The sequence below is a fragment of the Macaca mulatta genome, chromosome 14, assembly GCF_049350105.2.
Source record: "Macaca mulatta isolate MMU2019108-1 chromosome 14, T2T-MMU8v2.0, whole genome shotgun sequence".
NCBI classification, from domain to species: Eukaryota; Metazoa; Chordata; class Mammalia; order Primates; family Cercopithecidae; genus Macaca; species Macaca mulatta.
In genome coordinates, this window is record NC_133419.1 from 32,560,911 (window position 1) to 32,579,797 (window position 18,887).

The 18,887-nt window shown below is 36.1% G+C and overlaps 1 protein-coding gene across 1 annotated transcript in view; it reads left to right on the forward strand.

Annotated features, from left to right (window-relative positions):
• CCDC73 (coiled-coil domain containing 73) overlaps positions 1-18,887 on the forward strand; it is a 130,451-nt gene that overhangs the window by 25,299 nt on the left and 86,265 nt on the right. Inside the window, exons 2-5 of the mRNA XM_077964884.1 lie at positions 6,358-6,429; positions 14,850-14,921; positions 17,565-17,600; positions 18,561-18,635. Coding sequence (XP_077821010.1) covers positions 6,358-6,429; positions 14,850-14,921; positions 17,565-17,600; positions 18,561-18,635 — 255 coding nt within the window. The remainder of the gene's footprint in view (positions 1-6,357; positions 6,430-14,849; positions 14,922-17,564; positions 17,601-18,560; positions 18,636-18,887) is intronic.

Sequence of the window (18,887 nt, forward strand, 5' to 3'; positions counted from 1 at the left end):
ATTAATATTAGAACATTCATAGCAATTCTTAAATTCTTTTGTTTTTCATTCAACAAATATTTCTAGTTTTTATTTTGAGATGTTTTACCAAATAACCAGATTGTGCTTGCATATTTAACATAGGTAAAATGATTTTGAATGGTTTCCTAAATTTGAGGGGATATAAAGATTAATTTCTGAAGTTTTTGAAGGAAAGGAATATGTATCATAACAACCCATACTGTTCTGCAGCATCCACAGTCTCTTCAAGGTAATGTAATGCAGCATTTAAGAGACTTTGGAGACAGATGATCTGAGTTCGAATACTGGCTCTGCTGTTTACCTCCTGTGTGACTTTAGGCAAGCTATTTACCCTCTTGCTATCTCAGGTTCCTTATGTATACAATGGCAATAATAAGAGAACCTACCTCATATTATGTCCAAGATTAAATTAATCAATAAATAAAAAGTACTTAGAACAATATCTAGATCATGGTAAGACCTCAGAACCCATTCTAACCAATGAAAGAGAAGTGGTTAAAAGAGAACCAGACCTACATGATGAAAACAGTATCTTGTACATTTTCAGTCCAGCTGCTTTGAGAAGAGATGCATGTTTTATGTACAGTCCTTCCCAGAACAAATGTATATATGTACATTTATTTCCTTTTTCAATATGTTTTGATAATAGAAAGGTATTACTGTAAGAGATTGTAATCTCTAATCATTTATATATCTTGTAGTATATACTGTTGGTAGGGATTTCCTCCCTTCTTCCATGTTGGAAAAACCCTAATTGTGTCATAGGGTCCACCTCTCATGAATGTGAGTCAGATAAGTCCTCACTGGTATTAATCACATATAAAGATCCAATATACTTCCCCTGTCAATGACTGGCTTAGGAGAGGGTATGTGACCCAGTTATGGCTAATGAAATACTAGGGAATGCGTGTTGGGAAGCTTCTGGGAAAGGTTTTGTTAACCTTTTATTAAGAGAATATACTTTTTCTACTGCAAGATGTTCTCTGACTTGTCATTAATGCCTAAAATGAAAGTAACCATTTTGCAACCATGAGGGGTGGAAAGCATGATGAAAGTCACTGATAATGGCAAAATGGAAAGATGGGCAGAATCATAGTATTGATGATATTGTTGAGTGGGCCACTGAAATAATCAATTGTAGAAGCACTCTACATTTAGACTTGTTCATATGAGATGCTAACTCCCATAAGCCATTGTGAGCTGGATTTTGTTGTTACTTGCTGCTAAAAAAGTTCTAAATGAGACAACTTTCATGAAAGTCTACCTTTGAGTAACATAGCATAAGTGTGTATATGTGTATATATGTATAATAAATCAAAGGACATAAAAGTGTGTCATAGGCCAGGCGTGGTGGCTCACGCTTGTAATCCCAGCACTTTGGGAGGCCCAGGCGAGCGGATCACGAGGTCAGGAGATCGAGACCATCCTGGCTAACACAGTGAAACCCCGTCTCTACTAAAAATACATAAAATTAGCCAGGTGTGGTGGCGGGTGCCTGTAGTCCCAGCTACTCGGGAGGCCGAGGCAGGAGAATGGCGTGAACCCAGGAGGCAGAGCTTGCAGTGAGCTGAGATTGTGCCACTGCACTCCAGCCTGGGCAACAGAGCGAGACTCTGTCTCACAAAAATAAAATAAAATAAAATAAAAATAAAAATAAAATAAAAGAGTGAGTCATAGAAAAATATTTCATTTAAAAAGCACATATGTTATCTGTTAATATCTACTCTTTGGTTTCTCTCCAACATGTTGTTATGAAAGTTGTCAAACACACAGCAAAACTGAAAGAATTTTTACAGTGAACACTCATACAACATTAACATTTTACTATTTTTGCTTTATCACATATCTGTGTATCCCTCTTTTGGCTTCATTCTGATGATTTCAAAGTAAATTGCAGACATCAGTATACTTCCTCCTGATATTTAAAATGAATATCATGGGCCGGGCGCAGTGGCTCATTCCTATAATCACATCACTTTGGGAGGCTGAGGTGGGCAGATCACATGAGGTCAGGAGTTCCAGACCAGCCTGGCCAACATGGTAAAACCCCGTTTCTACTAAAAATATAAAAATTAGCCGGGCATGGTGTCATGCACCTGTAATCTCAGCTATCTGAAAGGCTGAGGCAGGAGAATTGCTTGAACCTGGGATGCAGAGGTTGCAGTGAGCCGACATCGTACCACTGCACTCCAGGCTGGGTCTGGGTGACAGAGCGAGACTCTGTCTCAAAAAATAAAAAATAAAATAAATATTATTACAAAGAGTTTACTATTTCTCTACAGCATTTTTCCTTACACTAAAGCTTATATACAATGAAATGTACACATCTTAGCTGTACATTCAGTGAGTGTTGACAGATGAATACCCTTGTATAATTGAAACCTTATGAAGACGTAAAATATTCTCATCAACCCAGAAAGCTCCCTCATCCCTCTTCCCAGGCAAATGCTATCCTTAATGCTCACCCCAAGGGATAATTACTCTCTTGATTTTTTACCAAACTCAATTAGTTTTATTTGTTCCACCATTTCATTTAAATGGAATCATCATTGTGTATTGTTTTGGGTAAGGGTGCTTTCACTCAGCATGTTTTTAATTAATTTATGTTGTATATAGTAGCATACAAATTCTATAAATGCTTTTCAAAGTGTATACTTATATAACTCATTTTCTCTGATGTGATTGTAAGTTGCATTTTAAATTTTGGTTTCTGCATATTCATTGTTAAAATATAGAAATGTGACATTGTTTTTTGTGTGTTAATCTTGTATCCTGTGACCTTGTTAAATTCACTTACTAGTTCTGGGAGTTTTTTTGTAGGTTCCTTGGTATTTTCTATGCATACAATCATATCATCTGCAAATAGAGGTAGTTTTATTTTGTCCTTTCCAATCAGTTTGTTTGTTTATGCCTTATAGCAGTGGCTAAAACTTTCAGTATTATATTTAATAAGAACAATGAGAATAGACATCCCTGCATTATTTCTGATCTTAAAGTGGAAGCATTCAATCTTTCACCATTAAATATGATGCCAAATGTAGGGTTTTTGTAAATGCTCTTTACAAAAAGCAAGGATAATATCTTTTATTCCTAACTCGTTCAGAGTTTTTATCAAGAATAGATGTTGAATTTTGTTAAGTGCTTTGTCTGTGTCAGTTGATACGATCATATGATTAGCATATTGATGTAATAAATTACACTGATTGATTTTCAACTGTTGAACCAGCTTTGCATACCTGCAATGAATTCCACTTGTCATGGTGTATAATTTTTAAATTACATTGTTGGATTCTATTTGCTAATATGTTATTAAGGATTTTTGCATCAAAATTTGTGAGAAATATTGGTCAGAGTAATCCCTTTGTGCTGTCTTTGGTATTGGTATTATGGTAAATAGGTCTGATAAAATCAGTTAGTATGTGTTTCCTCCTCTTCTACTTTTCTGGAAGGGACTGTGTAAAAGTGGTGCTAATTCTTTAAATATTTGGTAGTATTCTCCAGTGAAACCATCTGGGCCTGAAGATTTCTTAGACTTTTTTATTAAAAACTCAACTCTTTTAATAGTTACAGGGCTGTTTAGATTGTCTGTATTATCTTGGTTGAGTTTTGATAGTTTGTGGCTTTCGAGACATTGGCCAATTTCTCTAAGTTGCCAAATTTATGACTGTGAAGTTTTTTGTAGCATTTGCTTATTATCTTTTTAATAGTTACATTTTTGTACATGGTTTCTTTTAGCTCTTTGACCATATTTAAAATAGTTTGATTAAAAGTTTTATGTATTTTTCTTGTAAATTTGTTTGAGTTCTTTGTAGGTTCTGGATATTAGCTTTGTCAGATGAGTAGATTGCAAAAATTTTCTCCCATTCTGTAGGTTGCCTGTTCACTCTGATGGTAGTTTCTTTTGCTGTGCAGAAGCTCTTTAGTTTAATGAGATCCCATTTGTCAATTTTGGCTTTTGTTGCCATTGCTTTTGGTGTTTTAGACATGAAGTCCTTGCCCAACCCCATCAAAAAGTGGGCAAAGGATATGAACAGACACTTCTCAGAAGAAGACATTTATGCAGCTAACAGACACATGAAAAAATGCTCATCATCACTGGCCATCAGAGAAATGCAAATCAAAACCACAATGAGATACCATCTCACACCAGTTAGAATGGCGATCATTAAAAAGTCAGGAAGCAACAGATGCTGGAGAGGATGTGGAGAAATAGGAACACTTTTACACTGTTGGTGGGACTGTAAACTAGTTCAACCATTGTGGAAGACAGTGTGGCGATTCCTCAAGGATCTAGAACTAGAAATACCATTTGACCTAGCCATCCCAAAAGATTATAAATCATGCTTCTATAAAGACACATGCACACGTATGTTTATTACGGCACTATTCACAATAGCAAAGACTTGGAACCAACCCAAATGTCCATCAATGATAGACTGGATTAAGAAAATGTGGCACATATACACCATGGAATACTATGCAGCCATTAGAAAGGATGAGTTCATGTCCTTTGTAGGGACATGGATGCAGTTGGAAACCATCATTCTCAGCAGACTGTCTCAAGAACAGAAAACCAAACACCGCATGTTCTCACTCATAGGTGGGAATTGAACAATGAGAACACTTGGACACAGGAAGGGGAACATCACACACTGGGGCCTGTTGTGGGGTGAGGGGAGGGGGGAGGGATAGCATTAGGAGATATACCTAATGTAAATGATGAGTTAATGGGTGCAGCACACCAACATGGCACATGTATACATATGTAACAAACCTGCACGTTGTGCACATGTACCCTAGAACATAAAATAATTTTTTAAAAAGTTTTATGTCCAATTCTGGGCTTCCTAAAGTATAATTTCCATTAATGTTTTTCCCTTAGAATGGGCTACTCTTTGCTTTTTCTTTGCATGCCTTGTAACTTTTGTTGAAAACATTTTGGATATATGGCAGCTCTGGAAATCGACTCTTCTCACTTTCTAGGGTTCCTGCTTCTTGTCTTTGTTTAGTGTGTATTTGAACTAATTTGTAGTCTGTTGTCTTTGTTATGTGTGGCTACTGACTTTGCTGTTATTTTAGTGGTCAGCTAGTGATTGCAGAGATTTCTTTAAATAATACCAAAGGAACCAAAGGGGGAAAAATTCTCCTAGTTTTTGCAGAAGGGCTCTGTGTGTGTTTGTTGAGGCACACCTTCAATACTTAAACCAGGTAGTTTTCTACTCTGCCTGTTAAAGTTTTCAGCAGAAGCTTCAGATTTCTCTAATGATACCTTATGTTTATGATGTGGGCGAATTCAGGAGTATTACATTATTTTAAACAAAACCAGAGAATATTTCTAAATGACTGCTTCCTGCTTGGCATTGGGCCTTCCCACTTGACTTTGAATCTTCTCTTTGTCTTGCTTCCCAGAGAAACTCTGTCTTTGCAGCTCTCCTTGCTGTATCTCCTTGTTCTTTTTACTTGATGCTTATTGGCATGGTGGTGGTGGAAGATAGGGAAAGAAGGGCATTCTCTGATATTCTCATTAAACCTTAGTCTTAGGTGAACCTGAGTCTCAGGATGAGATCTTCATGAGTGTTTGGTCCCTCCTTCGTATGTAATGCTGGGCCTAGCATGTATCCCTGCCCCTCTCACAATGAAAGAACTGTTGTTGCCTTGTTTTCCCAGTCCTCCTCTTCCCAATTGCTGCTTAAAGGAGATAAGGAAGATAGGTCTGCCTAGGTAGAATTTTTAGTGATGACTTTTGGTCCCCTTGCCCAGCTGCAGAGGGTTTCCACTAGTGATTTTAGCTATAGTTTCTGTTGCCCTCCCCTCTGCAGATTAAGGGTTTTGATCTGTAGAGGAAATAGGGAAGATGGCTTGTGAGTGCTCTTCCCCTGCATAGCCAGTGCTGCAGGGGAAAGTTTTTATAGGATTTTTCTCAATCTTTTCTTAAGCACCTGGTATGTTTCCTAGAAGAAAAGCCTGCTAGAAAGTGTAAATCTCTCTATTTCAGGAGATTCATATTTTTACAGTAGCCTACATTCTACCTTTAGCAATTTATTAAGGACTTTTCATTGAAACTTCTTACCAGTCCTCGGTAGCTTATGTCCCAGGTAAGCAAATGTCAGGATTCTGTTTCTCTAGGCATGTGTCTCTATCCAGATTTTGGGTACTTGATTGATCTGGGACCTCATTTCTATGATGGACTTGTCTATTTAATTTGCAGTTTGTCTAGATTTTTTTCTTGTTGTAAAGGTGGGAGTATGCTATTTCTATATCTCTCCAGAAAGAGCTGAAACTGGAAGTTTTAAAGTCTTTATTTTTATAGCACTTTTCTTTTTCTTTTTGACTTAGGAAGCAGAAATTCATTATGAAGAGCAGATTGGTAAAATTATTGTGGAGACACAGGAACTTAAATGGCAAAAGGTAAGTGATATGGTTAAGGCTTTGTGTCCCCAGCCAAATCTCATCTTGAATTGTAATCCATATAACTCACACATGTTAAGGGAGAGACAAGGTGGAGGTAATTGAATCATTTGGGTGGTTTCCCCATGCTGTTCTCCTGCTAGTTCTCGTGAGATCTAATGGTTTTATAAGGGGTTCTTCCCTCTTCGCTCAGCACTTCTCCTTTCTGTCACCTTGTAAAGAAGGTGCCTTGCTTCCCCTTCTCCTTCCATCATGATTGTAAGTTTCCTGAGGCCTCCACAGCCATGCTGATCTGTGAGTCAATTAAACCTCTTTCCTTTATAAAGTACCCAGTCTTGGGCAGTTCTTTATAGCAGTATGAAAGCTGACTAATACAGTGAGTATTTTTTTTCTCTCAGATTCGTATTTATAGCATCTATTTTAAAATGTATTCTAATCCTTATTGCCAAGTTAATTTTTAAATTTTCTAACAGATTCAGGGGTTAGTGGATTATTTAAATAAAATCTCAAGAAAATCCCAACTAAAGCCGTTGGTAACATTTAGGCTTCCAGAAAACTGAGAATAAAAATTTTGTTCAGGCTTTTTGATACAGCACTGTGAATAACTCTGAAAACTATTTTACATCTGAGAAACACATTGTGTGTTACAGGGGAATGAGAATATTTTGAAAGCAATGAAACCTCATAAGTAGTACCATATTTTCCCAGGGTGTTATTACATAATGTAACCAAATATTAAAAAATAGTGTCAGCTCTTATTTTCTCCGTAGCTTTATCTGTATTGAAGCATTTATGATAGTGTTTCTCATGCTGTTCCATCAGAGTAATCTTAACAACTAAAACCTGGAAGTGTAATTATGCTGATTTCTGTTCTCATTGTTTGGTAATATTGAAACAGGAATTGGGGGTAACATCAGAATCAGAAGTCAGGTGATAGTGGATAGACAAAACTAGAAATAATTGGAATTTCGAGGTTAGACAGATCCAAAGGTTGTGCAGATTATGGGAGTAAAATCAGGGTTGAATTATTTGAAGGACAAGTATGAAACAGACCTATCTGTGGAGGGAAAGAATATGGAGGGAAATAATATGGAGGGAAAGAATAGGTAAATACTAAGTACAACTAATTTTCAAGCAGATTTTAAAATGTAAAGTTATATCTTGTTTTTGCATAGAGCTAACAGCATAAAGTTATCACAATCCCTAAGGTAATCAGTAAGTTTAATGAACCCAATTTAACAAGCAACTGCAGTGAGTAGCTCACACCTGTAATCCCAGCACTTTGGTAGGCCAAGGCAGGAGGGTTACTTGAGGCCAGGAGTTCAAGACCTGGGCAACATAGTGAGACCTTGTCTCTATTTAAAAATACATATATTAGCAGGACATGGTGGCATGTGCCTGTAGTCCTACCTCCTCAAGAGGCTGAGGTGGGAGGATCACTTGAGCCCAGGAGTTTGAGACTGTAGTGAGCGATGTTTGTGCCATTGCACTCCAGCCTGAGTGCAAAGTGAGACGCTGTCTCTAAAAATAAATAAATCCAATTTACAATGTCAAGAACATGTTAAGCTTATTCTAAGGTTTATGTGGAAATAAACATATAAGAGTGACTGGGAAATTATTTAAAAAGAAGGGAATGAAATAGTCATACTTGATTCTTAAACATAATATAAATTGTCATAATTAAAATAGCTTGGTGCAGTGTACATAGTTAGTAAAACACAACAGAATCTAGAAATAGATCCAAATACATAAGACAATTTAGTGAATGTTAACAGTGGCTTTTAAATCAGTGGGGAAGAACAGAGTATTCAAGAAATGGTATTAGAGCTGGATTTCATCTGAAGAAAAAGCCAGATTCCTACCTTTACCAACTTTTAGAAAAACAAGAACTTTCATTTGTTGTTAGGAGTGTAAATTAGAACTGCCTCGTTGCATTCCCTCAAATATCACCAAAGAACTTGTTAATAAAGCAGGTGTGTTTATTGAAACTCATTGCAATAAGTGAAAACACTACAGAGTCTTAGTATTTCAAAAGGTGCAAATCAGTATTGGACTACGTAGAGGGTTATAGGGTCTAGGTGCAAGTAGATTTAGGCAGTTCTTTTAAGGCAGGATGTTGATGGGAATTGGGCAAATTTTGTAACGTAGTATTTAGGATTGTGAATGTAGCAACATTGAGGCTCTTGAAGCTACTCTTGAGAATAGTTGTTTGATAAACCAGATGTTTACCCAAATAAACCATTGTCTTAGATAAGTTGTTTTGCAGCAGTTGCCTGAAACAAACAGTGATATAATTTATTGGTTTTTATAGTCTTATATTTACTGGGCAAAGATTTCCTGGAACAAAAAACTAAGTTGTGTTGACACAGGTATTCTCAGTTCTTACTCCAAATAGCTCTGTTATATTGATGCAGGTGGTTTCAGTTATCAGTCCCCTTTTGCTTCTTCAACCTGAGCTGGAAAAAAAAAACAAACCATTGTTATTTAGGATGTGATCAATCAAGATTTATGCTGCTTGATGAAGAGTCATGATGACATGTAGGTGGTTTCTGGTGGGGGGTGTGTGTGTGTGTGTGTATCAGTTTTTCCTTTTGTTGGATCATAATTTGTTGGATCATTTTATAGGACCGTGGCTATCCAACAGTATTTAAGACTCCAGAAGTCACACTTCTGAACACACCAACATGGAAAAACACTAAGGAAAAGTTTATTATCAGAACTTGTAGATCACTTTTAAGCCAGCAGCCAGGAATACCTATATTAAATCAAGAGAACAGAGGCCATCCCCAAATCAAAAATTTCCATTAGTAATTGTACTCACACCATAGAGTGGCCAAGAATATAGAGAGCAATATTAAGGATAAGGGTCTTTGAAGCCATCATGGTTAATAAATGATATGTTTTTACTCACTTAAGGGGCTGGATTAAGAAAGGGGAAAGAAAGTATCTCAGAAAATAAAGAACAAAAGCCTGCAAATAAAAGCATTGCAATCTTTGGCTCTGATTATCTAGGTAGGGTGTTAGCAAGCTTTTTATGTAAATAGCCGTCTAGTAAATATTTCAGGCTTTGTGGACGGTATGGTCTCTGTCACAGCCACTCAACTCTGTTGTTATAGTGTAAAAGCAGCCATGGACAGTACTTACATGAATCAGCATGGCTATGTTCCTATAAAACGTTATGGACACTAAAATTTATATTTTATACAATATTCAGGTGATTTGAAATGTTATTCTTTTTTTATTTTTCTTTTTAACCCATTAAAAATATAAAAACCATTCTTGGTTCACGGTCCATATAAAAACAGACTCCGTAGGTCTTGGGTAGAGGCTGTCTTGATCCATACCTCTTGAATGGTAGCTGTTTCTTTCTGAAGATGTCTGCTTCTGAAGCTTTCTCAAGACTCCTTAGATTTAAATTTCTTGATGGAATGGCATTCTGTGTATTAGTGAAACCTAGTGTCTGTTCATCTGGGAGACATGAATTCAAGGATCTATTCCCCAGGGGTTAAACCACTGGGCTAGCAGTCAAAGTTCTTGGTAGGATTATTTCCAATATGGTTTCAGGATGTTTGTTTTTCCTCTCTGAGGTCATTTCCAGAAGACACTACCTCTGAGCTTTTGGTCATGTAGAAGAAAAGCAACTTTTATCTGTTTGTGATTAGACTCTGAAACATATTACATTAGTCCCTTGGAGTACTTTGCCACATTTTTCTGAAGTAAAGAAATGTCCAAAATGAAGGGCGAAGTAGCCAACTTCATAGGGCAAACTTTTAACAAGTTTATATGGTAAAAGCCAGTGAATGTAGGGGAGTATGGACTTCATGATGTTATGAGTTAGAGGTAACCTTGGTCATGGAAGTTTAAGTGTGTCAGATACAGTGTGCCGTTAGTCCTCTCTACTTTTCTTCAAGTTTGAGGATGATGGGGGCAATGAATTTCTAAGTAAATGACAAGGTTTTGCAAAGTTCTCTAATGAAGTCCCAGTAAAATGAGTAACCCAGTCCCTGGAGATCCTCAGGTTGTAAACACAAAATCAAGTAATTTTTTTTTCTACTCACAGAATTGTAGCTCTCTGGCAAGAAGTTTTAGTTCATCCTGAGAAGATGGAAGCAATGATGAACATATTCAGAACGCATTCTAGGGGTTAATTTTAGGAAATCCATTTGGAAGTGTTTATAGGCACCCTAAGGCTTGGATTTACAAGGATAACAATTTTACCAGGACAGTGCTAATGACAGCTATATACCAGAGACATCCTCAGCAATTTTAGTAAAATTTCACCACCAATGCTAATTGAGTATAATGTTCAATTTGTCCTTGCTCTGATGGGTAATTTCCTATAAAATTTTTACAAAGTTCCATTGAGGTCCTCTGGTGCCACCAAGTGTCTGTCCTGAAAGTGTCCTGAAAGATATTTTCTTTTTGTAATTTATTATCACGTTTTTTTCTTCAGACTCTGGAGCCAGTTGTAGGCATTCCAAAATAACCTTTTAAAACGTCTTCAAAGATTCGACTTTTTGGATATCATGGGGGCCAGGACTGTATGTCATAAGATTAGCTAGGATATTTCCTCTGGCCTTAATGTTATCCCTTTTAGTGTGACTTTATGATAGCCATCCCCTAAGGAAGCATTAGAAAACTTAAAATGAAATTGGGATTCCTATTGAGATCAGAAACCCTAATTATTTGTACACTATTCCAAAATCATGGACTACACCAAAGGCATAGCTGCTATTAATGTTAACTCTCTAATGTCTTGACAATTGGCAAGCTTTGATGAGTAGAATAAGTTTTGTCATCTGGGCTGGTTTAACCTCTGGTAAGGAGTCACGATTTAGGGGTCAGTTGACACTGTTGCAGTATATCCTGCCTGATACTTTTTCCGTTTTACTTTCAAAAAATGACCTATCAACAAACAAGATTACATGTAAATTTAATCTGGGGGAGTTTCTAATAAATCTGTCTGAAGCACAGTTATTGTTCAGACAGACTAACTCGTTATAGATTTCCCTTTCTTTGGGTACTGGAAAAACAGTACCAGGCTTTTTGTTAAACTTGTCTATGAGTAACATTTATTAGAAATAGAGATCAAAGAGATATACTTTATATAGGAAGTTATTGATTATCAAAATATTTCTTGAAAGAAAGTTTGGTGGGTGTTCTGTTCAATCCCCATCTCTCTTACTACATTAGTATATTTTTTCATTAAGATATAAAAGCATTTTAACCTGCTTCTATTCAAGCATTTATATATGCTATATAAAAAATGAACAGTATATATATACATATTTATAATGAATAACACATAAAAAGTAAATTATTATATACATGTATGTAAGCTTAGGTAAGATTATATGACAGACTTACTGGCAATTTTAGGGGGCAATTGTCAAACGGTATTATTGCATAGTTTGTGCAATTAAAAATTAAAGAGAAATAAGCAATTAGTTTTTCTTTTTCAGTTTTCATGCCTCTTTATTTTTCATTTAGATCTTTATTTTAATTGAAAAATAAATATTGTATATATTTATGGGCTACAATGTGATGTTTTGATATACCTGTATATGTATACATTTTTGTGGAATGGTTATACCAAACTAATTAATGTATCCATCACCTCAATGCTTATTTTTTTGTAGTGAGAATATTTAAAATCTACTTTTACCAATTTTGAAATATACATATTTATTAACTATGTTTACTACATGCTGTGCAGTAGATCGCAAACTTATTCTTCCCATCTAACTGGAACTTTGTACCCCTTGATCAACATCTCCCTTCCCTCCACCCCAGACTCTACCTCCCCAGCTTCTTGTAACCACCATTCTACTCTCAACTTGTATAAGTTTGACTTTTTTAGTTTCCATATATAAGTGAGATCATGTGTTGTCTTCCTGTTAGTAGACTTTCAGATATTACAGCACTGGGTGGAGATGTGTAGGAGAGAAAGTAATAAAAGTTCATAGGAGGTGAACCTGCTTGCTGAGAAATGTGTTTTTAGTAAATAACAAGGATTGCACAGCATGAGGTATCATGAAGTCTAAATAAATCCTTAAACCACATTAGTAGAAGCCTCTACTAGTTTGACAGCTGCTAATACTGCCCTTGATAAGGAGTTGGCTTTTGCCATTAAGTCTAAGGGAAGACTGTAATAAGCAATTAGACCCTGATGACTCCCATAGTGTTCTGTTAGAGCATTAAGGGCTTGTCTATACTGCTGAGGTACAAATAGGTAGAAAGCTTTATGACAGCTGGAAGACCCAGAAAGGGGCGCTGTTAAGGTTTTTGTTTTTGTTTTTTTTCAGTAGGTTTTTAGGGAGCAGGTAGTGTTTAGTTACATGAATAAGTTATTTAGTGGTCATTTCCAAGATTTTGGTGCATCCATCACCCGAACAGTATATGCTGTACCCAATGTGTATTCTTTTATCCCTCACCCCTCTCCCACCCTTTCCCCTGATTCTGCAAAGTCTAGTGTATTTTTCTTAGGCCTTTCTGTCCTCATAGCTTAGGTGCCTCTTTTAAGTGAGAACATACAACGTTTGGTTTTCCATTCCTGAGTTACTTCACTTAGAATAAAGTCTCCAATTTCATCCAGGTTGCTGTGAATGCCATTATTGCGTTCCTTTATATGGCTGAGTAGTATTCTGTGGTGTGTATATACCATATTTTCTTTATCCACTTGTTGATTGATGGGCATTTGGACTGGTTCCATATTTTTGCAACTGCAAATTGTGCAGCTATAAACCTGGATGTATAAGTATCCTTTTTGTATCATGACTTCTTTTCCTCCAGGTCGATACCTAGTAGTGGAATTGCTGGATCAAATGGTAGATCTACTTTTAGTTCTTTAAGCAATCTTTAAACACTGTTTTCCATAGTGGTTGTACAAGTTTACATTCCTACAAGCAGTGTAAAAGTGTTCCCTTTTCACCACCTCCACACCAACATCTATTGTTTTTTAATTTTTTGATTATGGCCATTCTTGCAGGAGTAAGGTGGTATCACATGATGGTTTTGATTTGCATTTCCCTGATCATTAGTGATGTTGAGCATTTTTCTATATGCTTGTTGACCATTTGCATATCTTTTTTTTTTTTAAGACTCTGGATATTGTCCTTTGTCAGATGTATAGATTGTGAAGATTTTCTGCCACTCTGTGGGTTGTTTGTTAACTCTGCTGATTATTTCTTTTGCTGTGCAGAATCTTTTTAGTTTAATTAAGTCCCATCTATTTATCTTTGTTTTTGTTGCATTTGCTTTGGGTTCTTCACCTGTTCCCAGCCCCAAATGACTTCGCAGAGTCGTAGCCCTGGCTGTACCTCCCTTGCTGCAGCTGGCATCCTCACAACGGTGGCTCCAGATGGGCCACTACTGTCATCAATAAGAGGTCAAAAGATAAACTTTTTAAATTGCTAACTCAATGTATTATTTAGAAATCTGGAGCAAACAGCAGAAAAATTTGAAAGTGGTTGCCACTTTTAGACCTAATTTTTAAATGATGAGAATTATTAACTTTGATAAAAATAGAAGAACGTTAATCTAGAATAGAAAGAACAGAACATGCAACTTCCACCAAAAAGGTGGGAGAAGGAGAAAAAGAGAAATGGAATCATATATAGATTTTTTTTCAGAAATTCTCTGTGGTAGTTTTGGTTTGTAAAAAATTATTCCAATGAACTTAAAGGTGTATATGTTGCCAGGTAAGCATTTCTGCTTAGATCATAAAACTGGTTTTTGTTGTTATTGTTGTTGTTTTTGAAACTCTAAGACAATAGTCTGCTTGTATACTAGGACTGTTAATTTGTTAATTTTAATTACTTTTGGTTAAAAGATATTTTTCTTAGAGAACGCTTTGGAGCAAATAATGTCCAAAGTTTAAAAATTTTAGAAGCAATGTGTTTTTTTTCCATGAAAAAAGCAACATAAAGCAAAATGCTTATGTGATGATTCTATGACAATTAAAAAATTATAAAATTGGGCCAGGTACAGTGGCTCATGCCTGTAATCCCAGCATCTTGGAAGGCCGAAGTGGGTGGATCACTTGCTTCCAGGAGTTTGAGACTAGCCTGTGCAACATGGCAAAACCCTGCCTCTACAAAAAATACAAAAATTAGCCGGGCATGGTGGCAGACATCTGTAATACCAGCTACTAGAGAGGCTGAAGCAGGAGAATCACCTGAGCCCGGGAAGGTCGAGGCTGCAGTGAGCTGTGATTGTGCCACTGCATTCCAGCTTGGGCAACAGAGTGAGACCCTCTCTCAAAAAATAATCATAAAATTGGTTTAAAGTGGAATTCCAGGAACACAAAATAATATATGTAAAAGGTATGGTTAACTTTAAATTGTGAACCCAGTTAAGATTTAAAGCTGAAAGAGAGTTGCTAGAATGTATATTTTAACTTGTCATAATTTTTAAAACAGGAAACTCTTCAGAATCAAAAGGAAACATTGGCAGAGCAACACAAGGAAGCAATGGCAGTTTTTAAAAAGCAGGTAATTTCGTAAGGATAGACAAATACTACCATTTTAAATATTGTATTTCCTCCCCCTCCCATGAATATTATGGCAAGCTGTTCTCCATACTCACCAAAGACAAAAAGGAGAACAAGGTATTATGGGAAGTAGGAAATGAATAAAATAATTTTTAATCACAACTGAGAATAAAATGTAAAGTAGTAGAATGAGTTTGTTAAGGAGGGAAATTGGGAAAACTATTTTCTTGGAGATGAAGATATATTTTCATCTGTCCTAAATAATTTAGGTGAGTGGGATGTGTGTGTTGTTCTTTCCCCTTTCCTCTTTCTTTTAGTAGAACTTCCTAGGCTCTTGCCTCTTCCATAGTACCCCTGTACCAAAGTAGAGTTATAACATTATGATCAAAATCTGAGATGCAAGTAGGGAGATGTCAAGGATTAGAAGAGATGATTATTATGCACTGTAGCCTCCATAAATATCAATCATCAGTAACTAATAGTAGTATGAAAATGAGAAAAAAATCAAGACATAAATCGCTGTACATACCTTCAGCTAATTTGAATTCTGTAGCTCTTCTTGACTAAAATTTCTCTTCAGTTCCTAGTAAGAAAATATTGTAATAGTTTAAGAAAATGTGCTCATGTAAAATATCTTCTGAAAGTTTCCTTATCTCTGTCTCACATCATTATTTTTTCATTTTTCCTTTCCTGTATTTATCTTCATCTTTATAATACAAGTGTGTGTAGATGTATGAATTTTTTTAAGCAAATGACTTTCTTCCTTTAATCTGAGATAGGACTAACCAAGGTTATGGGAGTTTTAATTGAAGGTTAGGGAAGCAAAAGCCCAAAGTGTATCACAGTATTCTCTAGGAAAGAGCAAGTCCACATCTCTGCTGTCACAAAGGACTTTGGGCAAGATAAGGATACTCAGATATCTGAAGGGTTGAGGAGAAAGTGCTCTTGGGTTCTTTGTTTTTTAATTTGTGTGTGTTTGTGTGTGTGTTTAAAGAAAGGGATCTTGAATGTGAGGAGTGTGAAAAAGGAAATAGGAGGCCGGGCACTGTGGCTCTTGCCTGTAATCCCAGCACCTTGGGAGGCCAAGGCGGGCAGATCACAAGGTCAAGAGTTCCAGACCAGGCTGGCCAATATGGTGAAACTCTGTCTGTACTAAAAACACAAAAATTAGCCGGGCATGGTGGCCGGAGCCTGTAATCCCAGCTACTTGGGAGGCTGAGGCAGGAGAATTGCTTGAACCCAGGAGGCGGAGGTTGCAATGAGCTGAGATCACACCATTGCAGTACAGCCTGGGCGACAGAGCAAGACTCTGTCTCAAAATAAATAAATAAATAAATAAATAAATAAATAAGTATTTCGGCTGGGCGCGGTGGCTCAGGCCTGTAATCCCAGCACTTTGGGAGGCCGAGGCCAGCGGATCACGAGGTCAGGAGATCAAGACCATCCTGGCTAACACGGTGAAACCCCGTCTCTACTGAAAATATAAAAGAAAAAATTAGCCGGGCGTGGTGGCAGGTGCCTGTAGTCCCAGCTACTTGGGTGTCTGAGGCAGGAGAATGGTGTGAACCCGGGAGGCGGAACTTGCAGTAAGCCGAGATCGCCCCACTGCACTCCAGCCTGGGCGACAGAGCGAGACTCCGTCTCACAAAAAAAAAGAAAAAAGAAAGAAAAAGAAAAAGGAAATAGGGAATTTCCAAAGAAAAATTTCATTTCTTGAAAATTTTGCCTAATACTCTTGTGTTGCTTAGAATATTTCATAATTTTCCTTTGGTGTGTGTACTTTAGTTTTTCTGTTCTAAAATGTCATCATTTTTATTTATTTATTTAGAGACAGTCTCGCCTTGTAGCCCAGGCTGGAGTGCAGTAGCCTGATCTCAGCTCACTGCTATCTCCACCTCCAGGACTCAAACGATCCTCCCACCTCCCAAGTAGCTGGGACATTTTTGTCAAGGAAGTCTCACTATACTGCCCGGGCTGGTCTCAAAACTCTTGGGCTCAAGCAATTCTCTCGCCTCAGCTTCCCAAAGTATTGGGATTACAGGCATGAACTACCATGCCTGGCCATTAAAATGTTATTATTTTTTTAAACAGGTCATAATGTGTTAGCTGCACAAATTTTTGAACATAAATACTGTCAATGATAATACAAATGATACTGATTTACAAAATTGTACCTTTGGAAAATGATAAAAGCTGTGATTTAGGAGTGGATGGCAAAATATTCAGACATTTAAGAAAAACTTCTGGAGGAAAAAACAAAACTTTCAAGGATAATTGGTGTCTCTGATCAGTGTGATTAAATTGCTAATTTTGAACTGGGTGTAGTGGTGTGTGCCTCTAGTCTCAGCTACTTGGGAGGCTGAGGTGGGAGATCCCTTGAGCCCTGGAGTTGGAGTACAGCCTGGGCAACATAGCAAGACCTCATCTCAAATAAATAAATACAAAGTTCATTTACTTTACTGACTGGCTTTTTTTCTCATTTTATATCATTATTATTTATTTTCTGAATCTGAAAATAACATTCACATTATTTCCATTTCAAACAATATAGATATATAACGTGTTTCTTTAGTCTCAGTGACCAGTGTAGATCACTGTTAACAGTTTATCTCCCTTTATTTTAATTTTTAAAATTGTTTATCAGTTGCAAATGAAGATGTATGCCCTGGAAGAAGAAAAGGTATTTATAATTTTTTAAAAAATTTTCTATCTATTAAAAGGTATTTATTTTTACAAAATAATTTAAAACATAGCTAAATGCCTTTTATTATCCGTTGTTTGCCATAACAGAAGAGAGCATTAGTAACAAACTAATGGAGGTGGTTAACTGCTTAAAATCTTAGAAAGGACTGAAGATATAATCATGTTACTTCACTTCCGTCATTTTAGAGTTCAGAATACAGAGGCCTAACAAGACTAAATGGCTTGCCAAAGGTGTCACTTTGAAGTGGCATAATTGAGACTAGAACCCAGACCTCTTCAGGTCCCAAATTAATGTTCTTACCATTCAGTGCAGTGTTTCTATTAACCATGGTATGTTTTTAGTGCTTTTTCACTGGAATTACTGTCTTTAAAAAATATGGAAATGACTTGCAACTGGGTGCAGACCAACTGGCAAAGGGGATAAAGCTCCAACAAACCTAGAAATTTATCTGACACTAAATATTTTCTCTAGCTATTTAATAGTTAATACATGCTTTTATTATCTCAATGAACATGTTGTTAGTAATAATCACTTATAGTTTATTTTTAGCCAAAGATCTTCTGTAAAAAATTCTCATGTTTTTATATTCATTAGACAAATGCATTTGTATCTTATTAATTAGAATGTATTTATTCTAGTTGTATTAATTAAGTAATTATAAAGTGTCTAAGTTCTCGGGTAGGATGCTCTACTGATAAAATGATTTGTCATTATAATAAGATATTCTATTTCATGATCATTGTAACCATATAAAGGCCTTATTGTAATTTTATATTTTGAAATCATTAGAAGTGTAATTTGTCGCACAGATAGAAGTTTAAAGCCTGTGAAATATTTGGTTTAAAATAGAGATTTTCGTTCTTGAGCTCTTATATTTTACCCTTTTGTATTATCATTTACATTGGAAAGTACTGAAATACAGTTTTTTACTTAAAGGGAAAATATCAGCTTGCTACAGAAATAAAGGAAAAAGAAATAGAAGGATTGAAGGAAACATTAAAAGCACTACAGGTAAAAATAAGTATGTACTGTTTAAAAAGTAGTTTGGTATTTTAGCATTGTATCAGTAAAATGCCTTTAGATATGTAAGCTACAAAGAAAAGCTGACAGAAATTTATGTTTAATACATAATTTAATACTTTTTCCTGAGAGCCTTGTTTTAAAATTAGGAGTTTTACTTTACTATATTTTACTTTAGAAAGAAATATTAAAATAATTTTTAGTATATCTTATTAATATAGTTAAGTAGATGCATTTTTAACA